The sequence below is a fragment of the Natator depressus genome, chromosome 8 (assembly GCF_965152275.1).
Source record: "Natator depressus isolate rNatDep1 chromosome 8, rNatDep2.hap1, whole genome shotgun sequence".
NCBI classification, from domain to species: domain Eukaryota; kingdom Metazoa; phylum Chordata; order Testudines; family Cheloniidae; genus Natator; species Natator depressus.
Genome location: NC_134241.1, coordinates 40,963,967 through 40,983,896, shown reverse-complemented (window position 1 = coordinate 40,983,896; position 19,930 = coordinate 40,963,967). Strand labels below are relative to the sequence as shown.

The 19,930-nt window shown below is 52.5% G+C and overlaps 1 protein-coding gene across 1 annotated transcript in view; it reads left to right on the top strand.

Annotated features, from left to right (window-relative positions):
- The first annotated feature begins 3,219 nt into the window (after positions 1–3,219).
- OLFML2B (olfactomedin like 2B) overlaps positions 3,220–19,930 on the top strand; it is a 116,147-nt gene continuing 99,436 nt past the window's right edge. Inside the window, exon 1 of the mRNA XM_074960828.1 lies at positions 3,220–3,239. Coding sequence (XP_074816929.1) covers positions 3,237–3,239 — 3 coding nt within the window. The 5' untranslated portion in view covers positions 3,220–3,236. The remainder of the gene's footprint in view (positions 3,240–19,930) is intronic.

The window sequence follows — 19,930 nt, the reverse complement described above, 5'->3', positions numbered from 1 at the left end:
AAGGAGGCTAGCCACAGGGGTAGTGTATTAAACTGCTCCTTGTAGGAATGTGCTACTGGTAGCAGTTACTGATACGTGGGAGATTGTAAGAAACTGCTATTGTAGTAAACTGCTATCTGATGTAGCAAATGCCTACAGGTAGCAGTTTCTTGCACTGCACTAGTTGTATGTGAAATTACTACGTGTAGAAATGTGCTATCTGTGGCAGTTATTTATACATGTAGATGGTAAGAAACAGCTTTTGTAAAAAAATGCTACTTCCCTCATAGGTCAGGTTTTCTAGACCTTAATTTTTTTTCTCTTCTCTGGACTCCCTCCAATTTGTCCACATCTTTCCTGAAATGTGGTGCCCAGAACTGGACACCTGGACACAATACTGCCAGCTTGTGGTCCACTATGCCCCCCAGATCCCTTTCCTCAGTACTCCTTCCTAGGAAGTCATTTCCCATTTTGTATGAGTGCAGCTTGTTATCATTCACAAACTTTATAAATGTACTCTCTAGCCCATTATCTCAATCATTGATTAAGATTTTGAATAGAAACTTATCCAGAACTGATCCCTGCAGAACCCCATGCGTTATGCCCTTTCAGCCTGACTCAGCCCTTTCAGCCTGTGAATCACTGATAACTACTGTCAGAACTGTTTTCCAACTAGTTTTGCACCCATCTTATTTTAGCTCCATCTAGGTTGCATTTCCATAGTTTGTTTATGAGAAGGTCATGGGAGACAGTATCAAAAGCCTTACTGAAGGCAAGATAGACCATGTTGACTGCTTCCCCCCATCCACAAGGCTTGTTACTGTTAAAGAAAGCTATCAGTTTAGTTTTACATGTGAGACTGCTTGAATTAGCTACATCAGATGGCCTTTTTTTAGCAAAGTAGGACCTGTTGCTGCTGCAGGTAGTACAATCCTCACTGCTGCATATGTTTCTGGATGGTACAAGGCCCTGGAATCTAATGTATACACATTAACCCTGACGGGGCACATCACTATACAAAAAAAGTTGTGTCTGTGCCTGTAGTGGGGCGGCTTCCACTATGTGTGAGATGGCAGACAGTGAGGAGGGCCAGGCAGGCTTGTGGGTTTAGAAAAAAAGGTGTAAACATTATGTATATGTTTATGTATGGGATACATATAAAATTAGCGGATGGTTAACAATGCATTGTAAGAAGTTGGATCCCATGGCCACAACCACCCCTGTCTGGTACCCAGCATACACTGCCAAACCAAAGCTTCCCAAAATACAGTGGAGTCATGATGCACCTCACTCTGAATCTATACAAGTGCTTCTGGTGAGTACCCTGATTGCTGAGACAAGGAGTTCAGGGGGCATGCACACAAGTGACATAGTAACCATAGTGACTGTGTGCTGCCATAACTTGAGTTAACCCACACTTAAAGTGTAGATATGGCCTTAGGTATATTAAATGTTTGGGAGAGGTAACAGGAACAGTATGAGGCTAGACAAAGAGTCATTCAGGTGTTTAGGCTCAAGGCATTGGAACTGGCCTTGCTGCATCCTACAGGCTTAGGAACAAAGAGGCACATAAAAAAAAGATATCATTTATTTATTAAAATTTCTTGACTCGAGAGTGTATAACTCATGATTTTAGAATTCTTGTGGTTGTAAAGGTATCTTGGGGTTGTAGATGTGTGTTCATTATATTTTGAAACGCAAAACTATGAATAGGTTGAACAAAGAATTAGATCAGTCCCTCAGGATAAGTACATTGGCTATTAGCCAAGATAATCAGGGATGCAGGCCCATGCTCTGCACGTCCCTAAACGGTCCTCTGACTGCCAGATGCTGGGAGTGGACAATGGGAGTTCATTGAGTCATTGCCTGGTCTGATCATTCCCTTAGAAGCACCTGGCATTGGCCACTGTCACCAGACAGGATACTAGATTAGGCGGACTATTGGTCTGATCCACGACGTCAGTTCTAATTTTCTGCAAAAATTAGAATAGATTTTTTTCAAGGGAGAAAGACGTTATAGGAGATAGTATACTGCCTTTAAAGAATATTTGAGAATCAAGTTGTACACAATGGGATGCAGAAAAACACTAAGGGCTAGCCTGAGTGGCAAAATAACAATTGCAAAAATGCAATCCCCATTGGTGGATTGACTCAAAACAAAATTTTGACACTAGGCCAGAAATTCAGTCAGCTCTAAAATGAGAAGAAAAAATTCAATTTAAAAATTCAGGGAATTCAGGGAATACCAGCAGCAGATAAGACAACTTGGGAAACTGCTATGCAATCAGATACAGTGATAAGGGATATATGTTTCCGAGGGGATATATGTAAAATGTTTCACTGAATTAAGTCTCAGGGATTATCTACACTGGCAAGTTAAAGCCCTTTTATGTGCTGCCTCAGGGGTGTGAAAAATCATCCCCCCGAGCGCAGCAAGTTTGAGCGCTTTAAAGCGCTAGTGTGGACAGAATCGGCTCCCAGTGCTTGGAGCTAATCCCCTCATTGAGGTGGATTACCAGGAGCACTGGCACCCGCAGCAGCACTTTTAACTTTGTTGTGTAGACATAGCCTCAGTAGGTTAGATCAGACAAAGAGGAGTTGCATTGACTAGGCATTGGGATGTCTGTGCCTTTAAGACCCCAGCCCTGGGAAGCCGATGCTGAGAGGTGCTGTCTGTGAGAGGGGAAATAAAAAAAGCCCCCTTGCCCCCACCACTTTTGCAAACACCGGTGTCTCAATCCCACTGGTGTAACTGTTTCCCATTGTGCCCCTGCCTGTGTCAGGTTTTGCCCTCTGACACCCTCTGCCAGCGCCTCACCCTAAGATTAACTCCGTCTCCTCCCCCCGCCCTGATTGTGCCCTTTAACCCCTCTCCTAATCCTGCCTCCAGCTGCTTGAGCCCCCTGACCAGTCAATTTCCGCCCCCTGCTCAGACCCTGGCCACCCCCCTGCTCCGATTCGCTCCCTTTGCCACTTTTTAACCCCTGTCAAGAGCAGTCCGCAGAATCTTCCGGATAATAAGGGCAGGGTGAAGGGCAGTGGCTTCAGCAGGTGTACTGAGCATGCTCAAATGAACTGAGCATGCTCAGTACACCGTAAGTAGCACATTACTACAGCGAGCGCTTTGTGACACCACACCTGCCCTTCCCCCGCAGCGACGCCACCATACCGCGCTGTCAGCGCTCTGGCCCACCGCTCCTCGCGGGCAGCAGTGGCTGGCTCTGGTGGGGCTGGGAGCTCCTGCTGCTCTGAGCAGCATGGTAAGGGGCTGGGGAGCAGGGGGGGGGCTGGGTAAGGGTCAGGGGATCCCGGGGGGCTGTCAGGGGACACGGAATAGGGGGCAGTTGGATGGGGCGGAGGGAGTCCCGGGGCTGTCAGGGGGCAGTGGATAGGGGTCGGGGGGGGCAGTCAGGGGACAGTGAGTGGGGGGTTTGGATAGGGGGTGAGGTTCTGGGGGGCCTGTCAAGGGGCAGGGGTGTGGATAGGGGTCGGGGCAGTCAGGGGACAAGGAGCAGGGGGGGTTGGAAGGCTTGAGAGTTCTGAGGGGGGCAGTCAGGGGATGGGAAGTGGGAGGGTGCGGATAGGGGGCGGGCTGTTTGGGGAGGCACAGCCTTCCATACCCAGCCCTCCACACAGTTTTGCAACCCCAATGTGGCCCTCAGGCCAAAAAGTTTGCCCACTCCTGCTCTAACTGGTGTTTTGTGGGGCTTGGGTTTGTTTTAAATCAAAGCACTAGGATTCACATGGCCAGTCGAGGGCTTTAGTTATAGCTTGTTCTCTTTATTGGCTAAGACAGGATCATCACTCCTGAACCAGCACCATGCACAAGGCCTGTGCCCAGCCCCTCTCTCTACACAGTTATCTGGCCCTGGTCATGCAGCAGCTGAGCCCCTCTCAGCCATTAATGGCTCTGTGTCCTCCCCACAGCCTGGTGAGATAGGGCGGTGTACTGGGACTCAGGAGACCCAGTTCAATCCCAGAGTCAGCTACAGACCCCTGTGCATCCTTTCACACATCACTTGTGCCTCAGATCCCCATCTGTTAAATGGGGACAGCTCCCTAGCTAACAGGCCACCAAGGAGTGAGGAACCAATGACATCCAAGTCTAGGTACTTGTCCAGGGATCTCACAGTGGCCAGAGAACTCGATGTGCTCAGCCAACAGCTCTACAAAGGCCTGAGAGCAGCAAGCCAGAGGCATTGAACCATTAACCACAGAAAGTCCTCTGGCTGGCCGGCCTGATGTCCTAATAATCGGGGCCTTCATGTAAGCACGGCAAACTACAGGTGCTGATACAATGAAGTTACCCCTTGATATCAGACCAGCCAACTCGCAGAGCTGAGTCTGTGACCGTACAGAGCCTGTGCCTTGAAAGAAGCCAAGAAAGGTTCAAACTGACAGGAGTGAGCTGGTCACCTGCACAAAAGCCAGCTTTGACATCAGCCCAGAGTGGTGAAATCACTGAGCTAGTGACATCACCGACCAGTCTCTGGACAGCAGGCCAGCAAGCCAGAGGAAGGTGCTAAGCCAGTGACTTCACAGAGCCCGAGCCTTGAGGCAGTAAACTCGGAGGGGCTTGTACCTAGACACCAGCTCAGCAAGCCAGACCTGCAGAGCTGGATACTTCAGAGAAGCATGTTCCTTTGCACGATTGTGCTGGATATCAGCCCAGCAACCAAGAGCTGCTCTCAGGCTCTGTCATTAGTCCTCAGCCTGGCTCAGCTGTGGGTAAAATAAGTGGGAATGCTGGAGATCACAGGCCCTGTCTTCCACTAAAAGCAGAGGGAGAGTTTCCTCCCCTCTCCCTCGCTTGAGCTCAGAGCTCTCCCTAACCCCCCACTTTCTGCCTCTTCATGGGCTGCTTGGGGAACTGCAGTGGGAGCAACAGGCTGCATTGGTGCTTGGCAGGGGAGTTTTCTGAGACCCAGGCTTTCCCACCAGCACCCTCTCTTGCCACTCCACAGCAGGGTTTGAGGACATCTGGAGGGGAAGCAGAAAAGATGGTCTCGCTTGCAGGCCAGTGGCTGCAGAAGGCCAACCCATGGAGTTTTTACAGAACCCAGAATTGCCCTTTCTGAGGTTTCTCCCACCTCGCATTCCCACTGGCTGTCTGGATTCTGGCTGTCCAAAATTTCAGGCCAGTGAAGCAGATAGGGCTCTGTCTGGCTGTGGAAGAGACCACCAACAGCTCTGGCTCCCTCTACACTTCTCCTGACAAGGGAGGACACTGCTTATGTCTTGCTCTTTTTCCCAGCAAACCTTGCAATGTAGAGGCCTACATTTCTTTTTCGAGTGATTGTTCATGTGTATTCCACAATAGGTGTGCGTGCTTGCCATGTGCACCAGTGCTGGAAGTTTTTCTCCTAGCAGTACCCATAGGGGAGCGCCCCTAGCAACCCCTGGAGTGGCGCCTCCATGGCGTGGTATAAGGGGCGCTGTGCACTTTCCTGCCCCCTCAGTTCCTTCTTGCCGTCAGTGAAGGTGCTTCAGAACTGCTCTGCTCCAGCTTGTTTGCAGCTCTCCTCCAGAACTCTTGTTCATTCAGTGTAGTAGTACCTGTAGTTAAAGTAGTTTGATTAGTTTCATTTAGTTTAGTGCGCCCGGGCCGGGGCGTGCCCTGGGTTTTAAGTCGTGCAACGCTTATAGGCGACCGATGCCAGTGAGTGATCCGCACGCAGACTGTTTACGCTGTTTGGGTGAAACCCATCTCAGCGATCGCTGCAAGATTTGCAAGTTGTTCAAGCCTCGGACCAAGAGAGAAAGAGACCTTCGGCTCCGGGCCATCCTGATGGAGGCGGCGTTGACCCCAACTCCGGCGCGCCACTCCGAGTCAGCACCGGGTACCGCAGCGTTGGTGCATGGCGACCCCACAGCACCATCTACCGGTCGGCACTGGTCCCTGTCTGCGGGGCATGCCAAGAAGGCTAAGAAGAGGCCTTCTCTGCTGCGGCACTGGAGCAAAACCAGGAGAGAGGCTAGACCCATGTTGGGCAGTCCTTAGTCCCCATCGGCATCTAGGCCTCCAACTCAGGTCGAGCAGAGTAGCCCGGCCCATTCGGAGCAGGCTTCCCCGTATGTCCGGATGCCTTCCACGCCGGAGGCCCTGCAAGCGGCCCGGGACGTTATGTCCATGCCAGTACCAGGTGCACTGCCAACGCTGGCTCCGCAGTCCAGAGGCAAGCCGCCGCTGGGATCGCCACAGTTGCCCCTGGCTCGGTACAGGACACAGTCGAGGGAATGTTCCCAACGCTGTTCGCCGCTCAGTGACCATCCCGTGTGTAGTCCACGCAGGTCACCGTCGACCCCCACCAGGTTGTCTGGCTGGGTTCCGACTGACGGATACTCCAGGCACTGCTCCGCCTCGAGGAGCGGACACCGTCGAGACTGAGGCAGATGCCACCAAAGGAGCTATCATAGCCAGTCGCGACACAAACCTCGACGCCGTTCCCGTTCATCGTCTCGCTCCAGGATCCCGCCGCGGCACCACTCCCGCAGCCCAAGGTGTCAATCGCTATCGCCTTGCCGTCGCGCATCTGCCTGCCGGAGCTGATTGCAGAGTAGCTGTGACCAACGGTACCATTCCTCCATGTCTTGTGGTTGGCACCGCTCCCGGTGCTGCCACTCCTCCCAGTCCAGGGACAGCGGCAGGTCATACGCCAGCCCGGCCTCCCTTCGTAGTCGTTGATCGATGGGACAGGCCAACCAGCTGAACAGCTTGCTCCACCGGTGCCAGTGGCCGGCACAGTGGTACCAATGGGCTCTGTGGCACCCGAGACAGCCCCCAGTGGGGGCTCACTCGGTGGCCGCAGGCTCAGAATGGCCATCGGTCTCCCTTTCCTAGCCTCCAAGGAAGCAGTTGGTGGGACGTGCACCTTCGGTGCCGTGCCCGGAAAGCGACCAAGTGGTGGATCCTCCAGTGCCAGTGGACACACAAAGTACCGTGCCTGCCTCCTCACCCTCCCCTGATGAGGCGAGGGCCCTCCTCCGTCCATCCTGCAGGAGGACTCTAAAGCCCATCAGGAACTATTGAAAAGGGTGGCATCAAGCCTCAACCTTCAGGCAGAGGAGGTGGAGGAGCCCTCGGACTCCCTCTTCAACGTCCTATCCACCTCGGTACCGGGCAGAGTGGCCCTGCCACTCCATGAAGGGGAGGCAAAAATTTCAAATGCCTTGTGGCAAACCCCGGCCTCCTTGTCCCCCATCTCAAAGAGAGTGGAACGCAAGTAGTTGTGCCCGCCAAGGGGCATGAATATCTATACATCCATCCTGCCCCTAACTCCCTGGTAGTCAAGTCGGTCAACCACAGGGAGCAGCAGGGCCCACCAGCCCCTACTCCAAAAAATAAAGACTCAAGGAGGCTGGATTTGTTTGGGAGGAAAATTTATTCGTCTTCGAGTTTCCAGTTACGGGTGGCGAACCATCAGGCTCTCCTGGGTCAGTATGAATCCAATGTGTGGGGCTCTCTGCCCAATTTTGAGGACTCCCTCCAAGAGCGTGACAGGAAGGAGTTCAAAGCTCTGGTGGAGGAGGATACAGTGGCTGCCAGGGCAACCCTGCAAGCAGTGTCAGTGCGGCGGACAGGGCTGCACGGTCCATGGTCTCCATGGTGTCCATGAGAAGGGCGTCGTGGCTTCTACTGTCTGGGCTGTCCAGTTAGGTGCAAACCTCCCTGCAGGACCTCCTGTTTGATGGCAAATCTCTGTTTGCGGAACAGACGGATATAAAACTGCATGGTCTGAAAGACTCCCGCACTACACTTAAGACTCTTGGCCTCTATGTTCCGGCTCCAGCTAGACCTAAGTTTAAGCCACAGTAGGCTCCCACCCAGGCCACCCACTCTAAATATGAGCCCCCTTATAAAAAGTCACAGGACTATAAGAAACGCCCACGGAGGCAGTCCTGGTCTGCCCCCCAGCCTGGATCCTCCAAGGGCAAACAGGTGGGGAAACGGCAGTTTTGACGGAATGCCCAGGGGAAAATCTACCAGTATGCACCAGGGATCCACCCACAATAAAGCCTCCCTGGACCAACCTGTTTGTGCTTTTCTCCCAGAGCGGTCGCGGCTGACCTTGGAATGATGAGTCCTCAGCACCATCTCCCGGGGCTACACCCTCCAGTTTACCTCTTCCCCACCCAACCACCCGCCACCCCCGTCCCTCCTGGAGGGACCCCTCTCACAAGGCTCTGCTCGAGCAGGAGGTGGGGCAGCTCCTTGGCCTAGGAGCGGTGGAAATGGTGCCAGTGGAGTTCAAACTCAAGGGGTACCACTCCCGCTATTTCCTTATCCCGAAGGCCAAAGGGGGGCTCAGGCCCATCTTGGACCTGCAAGGCCTGAACCAGTACATGGTGAAGCACAAGTTCCACATGGTCTCTCTGGCCTCCATCATCCCCTCCCTGGATCCCGGGGACTGGTACGCCACCCTTGATCTGCAGGACGCGTACTTCCACATCCATATATTTGAGGGGCACAGGCGCTTCCTCCGTTTCACAGTTGGGCAAGAACACTACCAATTTATGGTCCTCCCATTTGGCCTGTCCACTGCCCCCAGGGTATTCACAAAGTGTATGTCTGTGGTGGCGGTCTACCTCAGACATCATGGGGTCCAGATCTTCCCCTATCTGGATGACTGGCTGGTCAAGGGCAGCTCCCGGTCGCAGGTGCGGGATCACATGGTGCTCCTCCTGTCCACGTGTGCCACTCTGGGCCTGTTGGTGAATGACACCAAGTCCACATTAGTCCCAGTACAGCACATAGAGTTTATCGGGGCAGTCCTGGATGCTACGTCGGCCAGGGCCTCCCTCCCACTGGACAGGTTCAAGACCCTGAAAGGGCTCATTGACACAGTCACAAGGTTTCCAGTGACAACTGCCAGAGCATGTCTCCAGCTCCTGGGTCACATGTCGGCATGCACATATGTGGTTCACCACGCCAGACTCAGGATGAGGCCCCTCCAGCTCTGGTTGGCCTCGGTGTTCTCCCAGGCCAGAGACAGGATGGACAAGGTCCTCACTGTGCCTGAGCCAGGTGATCGCCTCCCTACAATGGTGGTCTTCCCTGGGAACGTACTCCGCGGGGTCCCGTTCAGAGGCAGACCCTTGTTGATGGAGCTGGTGTCCAACGCATTGGACCTGGGGTGGGGAGCCCATGTGAGGGATGTTTAGACCCAACGTCTGTGGTCTGCACAGGACCTGGCCCCTCCACATAAATGTCAAGGAACTCAGGGCGGTCCGGCTGGCGTGTGTGGCCTTCCACTCACACCTGGAGGGCAGGGTGGTCAGGGTTCTCATGGACAGCACGGCCTCGATGTTTTACATCAACTGGAAAGGCGGGGCCCGATCCTTTGCCAGGAAGCGCTCAGGCTGTGGGACTTCTGTGTAGCCCACGACATTTGCCTACAGGCCTACCACCTACCGGATGTCCGGAATTCGCGGGTGGATCGCCTGAGCCGGGACTTCTTCTCTCAGCACAAGTGGTCTCTTCACCCAGAGGTGGTGCACAGACTTTTCCAAGAGTGGGGAACTCCCCAGGTGCACCTGTTCAGGACTCGGCAGAACTGTTGGTGTCCCCGGTTCTGCTCCAGGGGGCGGGGCTGGGACCGGGCGCTATCTTCGATGCCTTCCTCCTATCCTAGTCAGGCCAGTTTTTTTATACCTTCCCCCCGTTTCCACTGATCGGCAAGGTCCTGGTAAAGATAAAGACGGACAGGGCCCGGGTCCTCCTGATTGCCATGGTGTGGCCCAGGCAACATTGGTACGGGACCCTCACAAGCGTGGCGGTAGCTTCGCCATGGCCGTTGCCGCCCCGCCGGGACCTGCTCTCCCAGGACCAGGGCTGCCTCCTCCACCCCAGCCTAGCGGCGCTCCACCTCTCGGCATGGCTGCTTAAGGTTAGGCTGGGAGGAAAGGACGTGCTCAGAAGGGGTTCAGCACGTCCTCTTGGAAAGTAGCCAACCCTCCATGTGCCGAGCCTACTTGGTGAAGTGGTCTCAATTTTCTCAGTAGGCGGCTGAGCGGGGCGTCTCCCCCATTGCTGCCCCGATCCAGCTCATTTTAGACTATCTCCTTCACCTTAGAGACCAAGGCCTGGCACCCTCATCCATCAAGGTGCACTTGGCGGACATATCGGCCTTCCACCCGCCGGTGTAAGGGCACACTGTATTCTATGACTGGCCAATTCCTTAAGGGACTAGATTGTCTCTTCCCATACAATAGGCCCTCAGTCCTGCAGTGGGACCTGAACTTGGTGCTGGCCCGGCTCACGGGTCCACCCTTTGAGCTGTTAGCTACATGCTCCTGGTCGCACCTCTCATGGAAGTTAGCCTGCCTGGTGGTGATCACCTCAGCAAGATGGGTCTCGGAACTCAGGGCCCTGACCTCCGAGCCCCAGTACACGGTGTTCCATAAAGATAAGGTCCAGCTCCACGCGCATCCTTCATCCCTCCCGAAGGTGGTCTCTGCCTACCACATAGGTCAGGATATTTTCCTGCCAATCCTGTGCCCCAAGCCACATGCGTCCAGTGAGGAGCGCTGCCTCCACACTCTGGCTGTGAGATGGGCTCTGGCGTTTTACCTGGAATGGACTAAGCCATTCAGAAAGTCTTCGCAGCTGTTCATCGCCTCGGCCAAATGCATGAGGGGTTGGCCGATCTCCACTCAGCGGCTCTTCAACTGGATCACCTCGTGCATCCGTACCTGTGATGACCTGGCGGGAATCCCTCCGCCGTCAGTTGTGAGGTTGCACTCGACTAGGGCGCAAGCCTTGTTGGCTGCTTTTAAGGAGGACATTTACAGGGCTGCCACATGCTCTTCAGTTCATACGTTTACCTCGCATTATGCGATTATCTCCCAAACCAGGGAAGACGCTGGGTTCAGAAGGGCTGTGCTCCACCCCAAGAATTTGTGAACTCCTACCCACCTCCGACAGATATAGCTTGGAATCACCTATCGTGGAATACACATGAGCACACGAAGAAGAAAAGAGTTACCTTTTCCGTAACTGGTGTTCTTTGAGATGTGTTTCTCACGTCTATTCCACATCCCGCCCTCCTTCCCCTCTGTCGGAGTTGTCTGGCAAGAAGGAACTGAGGGTGGGGGGAGCGTGCAGCACCCCTTATATCGCACCATGGAGGTGCCACTCCAGGGGTCACTAGGGGTGCTCCCCTATGGGTACTGCTAGGGGAAAATCTTCTGGCACCGCTGCATGTGGCGAGCACACACACCTATTGTGGAATAGACATGAGCAACACATCTCGAAGAACACCAGTTATGGAAAAGGTAACTGTCTTTTTCCATGCTCCTGACCCCCCTGAGGACTACGTTTCCAAGGAGTCCTTGTGGTGGAGAGGGGAGCCTTGCCCCACCTGCCTTCAAGGCCTAGGTTCCTGACCCTAAAGCCTGAGTTTGAGCTGTCTCTCAGACCAAACTGTCATGCTGGGATCACTTCCTCTCTCCCAAGGGTTGTGTCTTTTGTTCCATGGGTCTGTCTTTGCAGTATGACTTCTGGAACAAGGCAGAACAGCATCAGAGACTTCCCTGCTCAGCTCTGAAGGGCCAGTATTCTCTGCTCTGTGTGTGCCATGCACATTTTTGCAAGGCTAGCTATGGGCTTGCTTGGGGACATGGTCTCTTTTCAGATACTGTTATTCCATTGGCCCTATTCTCCTACCTGTGTTGTGTCCCATCACACAATATGACAGAGTGTCACTTCACCATGTGCTAGTGCCCAAGATGACATACAGCCTCCCGCACTGGGAAAATCCCCCATTTATTCTGATCTTTAACCATTGCCCTCATATTTCACCCTCCATAGCTCTTCAGCCAAATATCTGCAGAGTGCTTTCATTTCCATCGCCCTCCTTACACACCCCACTGAAGTCTTCACTTAGCCATACTACACATATTTTAATCTGTCCTCATCACTCAGTCCCTGCACCACAATGTGGCTGTAGTTGGTTTCCTCTGAACTGCTTCCCACTTGTCAGCTCTTCCTGGTGGAGCCTAACATTAAATGCCCTAGTCCAGGTGTAGCTGCAAAGAGAGAAAAGGTGAGTAAATCCCCTTTCTATGATGTGATGCCTTTGCATATGCAACCCAAAAATGGCACTGCCTTTTTCTGCCATACTGTATAGCAAATGCATGTCTTTTAGGGCTGTGGTGTTGCCCACCTGAAGCATTCAAAAGCCATGAGCCAGGTTCCAGAAAACACAAGATTGGCTTAAAAAACAGGAATTTTTTAAAAACAACATCTAGGTTCTGTTTATTTGCCTTCTGGTGTCATAGCCTTTAGGGCCTGTGTTTTGAGGCATTATACTGCAACCAAGGGGGCTAGAAATTTACTTTTTTAAATGAAAGGTGGGATTCAAGTGTATTCCCATGACTCCAAGAGCTGGGGCTTAAAAAAAAATCAAAAATCATAAGACATGATAAAACTGCAAGAAATACCACACAGTGGGGCCTACACCACATGTCCAGCCTCCTGTGTGACACTCACCGCCTGTCATGCATGCCCACAGGATCGCTTGCAGTTGATTCTCCCAGTCTCTGGGGCTATTGAGGCCTGCTCTGCAGGCAGCAGACAGGATCTCTCTCCCTCTTCTGAGTGCTACTGCTGCCAGCCAGCCAGCCCCAGGTGTTGGGGGGAGAGGGGGAAGGGAGAGACTCAGCTGGCAGTGCAGGGCAGCAGGGACGATCCATGGTGCACTAGTAAAGGGTGCTGCCTGCAGTGATCACTTTGGACATTTGCTCCCCTCTGCAGATTGGCTGCTGCCTCCAACTGCTCCAGCTGCCCCACATGCTCCCCTCCCTCTTGCTCCCCCTGCCTGGTCCCCTCCTTCCAGGGCCAGCCTTAGGGAAAATGGTGCCCTGGGTGAACTTGTATTTTGGTGCCTCTGGCCCCCATGAGCGCTGTGCTCCCCATATTGTCCCTGGCCCTTGTGAGTGCCCCCCATTGTCCTTGGCCCCTGTGGGCTCCTCTCCCCCTTTCCCCCCCTAATCCCTGCATTCCCTTCCTGCGATCATGTGGGGAAACTGACCTGGATGTACAAAGCGACTGGCCACTCCACACCTTGAATGCTGCTCCTCTGTGCACCTCTAGGGGGCTCTGAGGGGGAGCAAGGAACAACATCAGCACTCTCTGCATCCAGGTCACTTTCACCACCTGGTCTGCGTAAGGGGAGGACAGGAGAACAGCAGCTCCTGATGCTCCCCTCACAGAACAGCCCAGGCGAGGAAAGTGACCTGGATGCATGGAACGCTTGGTGTTGCTCCCCGCTCACAGCCCCCTAGGGCAGGGCCGGCCCACAACATTTTGGCACCTGAGGTGGGGTGCTCAAATGACGCCCCCATACCCCCTCGCTTGGGCCAAAACTTTGAAAGATCTCAATTCTGCCTTCTTCCTGTTCTTCTCCTCTCATGGTACTGCTCTGCTACCTACCCCAATAAAGAAGAACTAACAACTTAAAATGCCTTGTTCAAAAATTATAAGTAACACTTAACTTTCAAACATCTGGACAGCAAATGTAACTTTTCTTGTCTGCATAGTAAACATGGGCATTTTTATCTGTTTGAATAATCAAAGTGGTGCTTTCCGTGCCTTCTTGGTTGCAAAGATTTGAACTGCTTCCTGCTGAAGGTCCACAGTCTGAGCCAGTTCATGCTCTACTGAGATGGCTGCAAGGCCGACCAGCCTCTCCTGTGTCATTGTGGAGCGTAGATGTGTTTTTATTAACTTCAGCTTGGAGAAGCTGCGTTCTCCACTGACAACTGTTACAGGAAGTGTTAGAAGAATGCACAGAGCAACAAAAGCATTTGGAAAGAGGGTGGTCATCTTATTTGTGCACATATATTCCAGAACAGCCTTTGGAGTTGATCCTGCTGAAATGTATCTTGAAAAGGCTTTCAGTTCATCACCTAAATCACTCGCATCAATATTGCGCATGTCATCATGTGCCAACACTGTCTCTAGTGCCCTGTATTGCTGGTGTAGGTCTTCTTCAGGTATAGTGAGGAGTTTTGGAATATCATACCACATCGCAAATATACTGCTGTGTTCCTTGAGCTGCATGAAACGTTCTTCAACTGGCTGTATTGCACAATTTAGCACCTGGTTAAAGAATTCAACTTTGAATTGTTGTTTGGGGTCTCTTATGGGATTATCCCGTGCCTCGTAATCAAAATGTCATCTTCTTCGGTGACTCTTGTATTCTTGAATGGGTGGGAAAATAACTTCAGTGTGAAGTTCCTCTGCCAACGTCTGTGCACTCTTCAGAACATTTTAAGATCCCTCATCTGACCGGTAAGACTGTAGGTATGACTTTGCTTTGTCCAGTTGTTCCATTGCTCCAGATATATCAAGGTCAACACCTTGGAGTCTCTTGCTTACAACATTTATTTCAAACAGTATGTCATGCCTCAACACTAAGCCACACAGAAATTTGAAGTTATGTATGTTTCTGGTGATTCCATTTCCCTCTGCTACTGTTCTCCCACAAACAGTTCCTGTCATAGCAGTATCCTCCATAATGGCAACTATGGCATCATCTATCTTCCCAATTTGGTGTTTGGTAGGCTTTATCGCCTTCACTCGACTTTCCCATCATGAGGCACTTAGTGGTTTCGGTGTCAGAGAGGATGTTCCCAGATGTTGCTTCAAAATTTGTGTGGCTGATATGATTAGGCCTATGATCGTGTCCCCTGAATAGATATGTGGACACAGTTGGCAATGGGCTCTGTTGCAAGGATAGGTTCCTGGGTTAGTGTTTTTGTTGTATGGTGTGTGGTTGCTGGTGAGTATTTGCTTCAGGTTGGGGGGCTGTCTGTAAGCAAGGACTGGCCTGTCTCCCAAGATCTGTGAGAGTGATGGATCGTCCTTCAGGATAGGTTGTAGATCCTTGATGATGTGCTGGAGAGGTTTTAGTTGGGGACTTAAGGTGACGGCTAGTGGCGTTCTGTTATTTTCTTTGTTGGGCCTGTCCTGTAGTAGTAACTTCTGGGTATTCTTCTAGCTCTGTCAGTCTGTTTCTTCACTTCAGCAGGTGGTATTGTAGTTGTAAGAATGCTTGATAGAGATCTTGTAGGTGTTTGTCTCTGTCTGAGGGGTTGGATCAGCCACACTATCAGAGGCTCATTCACCTGCACATCTACCAATGTGATATATGACATCATGTGCTAGCAATGCCCCTCTGCCATGTACATTGGCCAAACTGGACAGACTCTACGTAAAAGAATAAATGGACACAAATCAGATGTCAAGAATTATAACATTCAAAAACCAGTCAGAAGACACTTCAATCTCTCTGGTCACTCGATTACAGACCTAAAAGTGGAAATATTACGACAAAAAAACTTCAAAAACAGACTCCAATGAGAGACTGCTGAATTGGAATTAATTTGCAAACTGGACACCATTAAATGAGGCTTGAATAAAGACTGGGAGTGGATGGTTCATTACACAAAGTAAAACTATTTCCCCATGTTTATTTTTCCCCCTTACTGTTCCTCACACGTTCTTGTCAACTGCTGGAAATGGCCCACCTTGATTATCACTACAAAAGGATTTTTTTTTTTCCTCTCCTGCTGGTAATAGTTCACCTTACCTGATCACTCTCGTTACAGTTTGTATGGTAATGCCCATTGTTTCATGTTCTCTGTGTATATAAAATCCCCCTACTGTATTTTCCACTGCATGAATCCGATGAAGCAGCTCACGAAAGCTTATACTCAAATAAATTTGTTAGTCTCTAAGGTGCTACAAGTACTCCTTTTCTGTTTGTGTCTATGTATCTCAGGAGAGCGCCTTCCTGCTTAGATAGAAAAGCTTCATTTGCTTTCTTTCTTTTTCTGAATGCTGCCCCAGAGGGGTGTTTTCTTCTTTCACTCATGAATGCTGTTCTGTGCCAGCTATAGTGGCTCTCAACACTCAATTGAAGGGGACAAATAAGCAGGCTAGTAGCAGGGCCTGAGTGAGGGAAGATATCAGCGTCTTAAGGGCCTAACTGGCTGCTACTACTTCAGTTGGCTGCCGGTTCTCCTCAAGTGGGTTCAGGGAAGCAGCAGGAAACAGGAAGCTCCCCGAGAAGCTGGTGTTAATCAGTCCAGGCTTCTGGGGGTGCTAGAGAGGTACATAAGAGGCTCCTCCTCCTCTCTCTCCCTGTAGCTCCTGCTGCTTTCTGTTATTCCCTCTCACCTTTTCTCCTGCCTGCCTGTTATGTCTCTTGTGCCCTTCTTCCTCCAGCACAGCACTCCACCGTCTCTGTGCATCTAGAGCAGAGAGAATACATACGCACCAGCAGCAGATACAATTTTCTACACTCTGGGTCCTAGTAGCGCTCCCCACAGCCTGGCACCTGGCGGATGCCTCAGTTCGCCTCATGGTAAGGCCAGCCATGCCTTAGCGGGCGGCAGAGGAACGTTGGGAGGAGGTGCCCCCTCCCCCATGTTCCTCTGTTGGAGGAATCAGGGAGAAATCTAGGCATTCCCCCACATGGCACTCCCCTGCCAGGTGTGAGCAGTTTCTGACTACACCAGCAGCACACACCTCTGCGCTGCTGCGTGGGTGTCCCCTTGACCATGGCACCTCTGTGTGGTTTCCTGGGTGGCCCACCCCCAAGGCTGGGCCCGCATCCCTCCTTTGTCTCTGGCCCTTCCCAACTGATTAATATACATGAAAAACAAACATCGCCCCCAAACCTAGGCACAACAGGATGCTGGTTTGCTCTGCATGGGCTGTAGCCTTCCTCAACCCAGCTTATTGTCTACCTCAGCTATTCAGGCTGTGAGCGTGTGGGGGCAGCACCTGGCACAAGGGGACCAGATCTCAGGTGGCCTTTATGTGCTGTTAGTTCTAATACTACTATCTCCTGACATGCTGCAGCAGTGACCCCAGCACCCTCCCCACAAATCCAGCATTAACCTCACCAGCACCTCTCCAGAGCTACCCCCAGAAACCTCCTCACCAGCTACCCCTCAGTCTGGCAGGGACAGGCACAGCACTAACCTACTTAGCACTTGCCCCCTGCCAGATGTAACCCACACACCTTCTGTGTATGCTGCTCTGTCCCCTCTGGTGGCACTAAGACCACTTAGAGATTAATGAGTCTGCTCTATAGCCTTAGCGAAGGGCCCATGTGGCTTTTAGCTCATGCAGTACAGACTCATGCATTTAGCTCCAGAGGTCCCTGGTTCAATCCCACCTGCTGATGACTGGGGTTTGTCTGTGCCTACCTACCCCAGCTCCTACACACAGCTCCAGCCCCAATCAGCTAACCCCCAGCAACCACTTGGCTACTTCCATCAGCCATCCAGAAACCCTGGTCCCCCCACTACACATACAGCACCCGTCCAGCATCTTACCTACCCAGCAGTCCTTGCCTCCCTCCAGCCATAGGCAGCCCTTCTAGCTGCCTCCCTCACCTCCCCTGGAGATGGGGAGAATCACAACCGGAACCCTAAACTGTGTGGATGCGTTCTGCTGGCGGCTGACAGTACCGGGTTTACCTTGGCACCAATGGTGCCATGGGGCTGGGCCCAGAGTCAGAATGGGCCCTGTCCAGTCCGATGCCCCAGCCGGCTGAGCTGGCCAGGAAATCTGCCCCACCCCTGCCCTGCCTCTTCCCACCCCTGCTCCGCCCCAGACCCGCCCCCACTCCACCTCTTCCCCTGAGCAACATCCTAGGGGACTGCAGCAGGGGTCAGGCAGGTCCTGTACTCAACAGGCAGCAGGAAGTGGAGTGACCTGGCCCCAGCCTGCTCCACGCCACCAGTGAGTGCTGGGGGGTGGTTTCCCCCTGCCCCGCAGTCCCAAGGCTGGGAGCCGGGGAGCAGAGCAGAGCGGGCTGGGGCTGGGTCACTCCTCTTCCCGCCGCCCCACGTGTGCGGGGTTGGGCCTGCCCTGCAATCACCGGGCGGCAGGAAGTGGAGCGACCCAGCCCCAACCCACTCCGCTCCGCCAGCTTGTGCTGGGGGGCAGTTCCCCCCTGCCCTCCCAAGCCTGGGGAGGAGATGGAGCAGTGGGGAAGGGGCATGGGATGGGGAAGAGAAGGGGATAGGGGAAGCGGGGGCCCAGCATGCAGATCCCCTTGGCTCCCCTGTTAAGCAGGCCCATCAAACCCTCACCCTGACAAGCCCCAACTCCCCTCCATCTGTACCACCCCGATGAGCCCCCCCTCAGACGCCCTCCCCACTGAGCCCCAACCACCTACACCTGGATCCCCACCCAAATGAATCCCACCTCCCCTGCACCCAGACCCTGCCCCCCACTGAGCTCCAACCACTTTCACTTGGTCCCCCCTGCAGACTCCCATTGCCCCTGCACCTGGAACTTCCCTCTGCATCCAGATCCCCCACTGAGCTGCCTGCACCCAGACTGCCCCACACAGAACCCTCTTACCCCCATCTGGATCCCCCCACATTAAGTCCCTCTGCACTTGGATCCTGCTGCCAGGCTAAGCCTCCCTGCCCACAGGGTGTTTCTGTGGCAGGCATGACCCTTGTGCTGTGTCAGGGTGTCATAACCATACAGCTAAAGGGTAGCATAAAATCCCTCCTTTTCCTGTAAGGGGTTAAGAAGCTCAAATAACCTGGTTGGCACCGGACCAAAAGGACCAATAAGAGAAGAAGATCCTTTCAAATCTGTGGGGGGAGGTTTTTTGTTTTGTGCTTCTTTGTTATTCTCTCAGAACAAAGAGAGGGACCAGGCAGAAAAAAAGCCCCTCTCCTAAAACCATACAGGAAATAAGCCTCTAAGATTACAAATTGTAAGTATAGCAAGAGAATGTGTTAGTTTATCTTTTGTTTTAGCTTGTGAATTTTCACTGTGCTAAGAGGGAGGTTTATCCCTATTTTTTGTAACTTTGAAGTTTTGCCTAGAGGGGAGTCCTCTGTGTTTTAAATCTTATTACCCTGTAAAATTACCTTCCATCCTGATTTTACAGAGGTGCTTCTTTTTCTTTTTTTCCTTTATAATAAAGTTCTGTTTTTTTAAGAATCTGATTGGTTTTAAGTGTCCTAAAAACCCAAGGGTCTGGTCTGTGCTCATGTTGTTTACGTATCTGGTTGGTAGATTATTCTCAAGCCTCCCCAGGAAAGGGGGTGAAGGGCTTGTGGGAATATTTTGGGGAAACAGGAACTCCAAGTGGTCCTTTTCCTGAATCTTTGTCTAACTCACTTGGTGCTGGCAGTAGTACTCATCTAAGGACAGGGAAGGATTTGTGCCTTGGGGAAGTTTTTAATCTAAGCTGGTAGAAATAAGCTTAGGGGGTCTTTCACGCAGGTCCCCACATCTGTACCCCAGAGTTCAGAGTGGGGAGGGAACCCTGACACAGGGTCAGGTTCAGCCTCACTGCCAAGTCCCTGTCCCAGGGGTCCGGGGGAGGCTGCAGGGTATTCTCCCACCTCCATGCAGCTTGTGGCCTCTGCTCCCTACTGCCATGGTGGAGCTTCCACATTTATTTATTGTAAAAAAAAAAAAATTGCAGTGTTTTAAAATATTATGCACAGAATTTGATGCAGAATTCCCTCAGGAATATGGGGTGCTGTACAGCTGTCATGGTGGGACCATGAAGGGGGTGCTGGACAGTAGGGGATCTGTGGGTGGGGGAGCTGGGCAGGGGGTATGGTGTGCAGGGTGCTGTGTAGTTGTGGTTGGAGGTCAGCGGGAGGGGTCTCTGGGCAGGAGGTGCTGGGCATAGCGGGTCCCGGAGCACTGGGCATAGGGATCTGTGGGGGAGGTCTCTGGGTGAGGGGGCGCTGGGCAGTGTGGAAGAGGCACGCTGGCAGCACAGGGATGGGTGGGCCAGTGTGTGTCTAGCAGTTGTATGTTTGTAAACAGTGTCCTTGTGCTGGCCTGAGTGGGGCCACTCCCACTGCACTGCGCCTCATTGCCTCCAACTGGCCCCTCACTCTGTGGACCGCCGCCCCATCACATGCCCTATTTCCCCAAATATGTTTGGCGCTG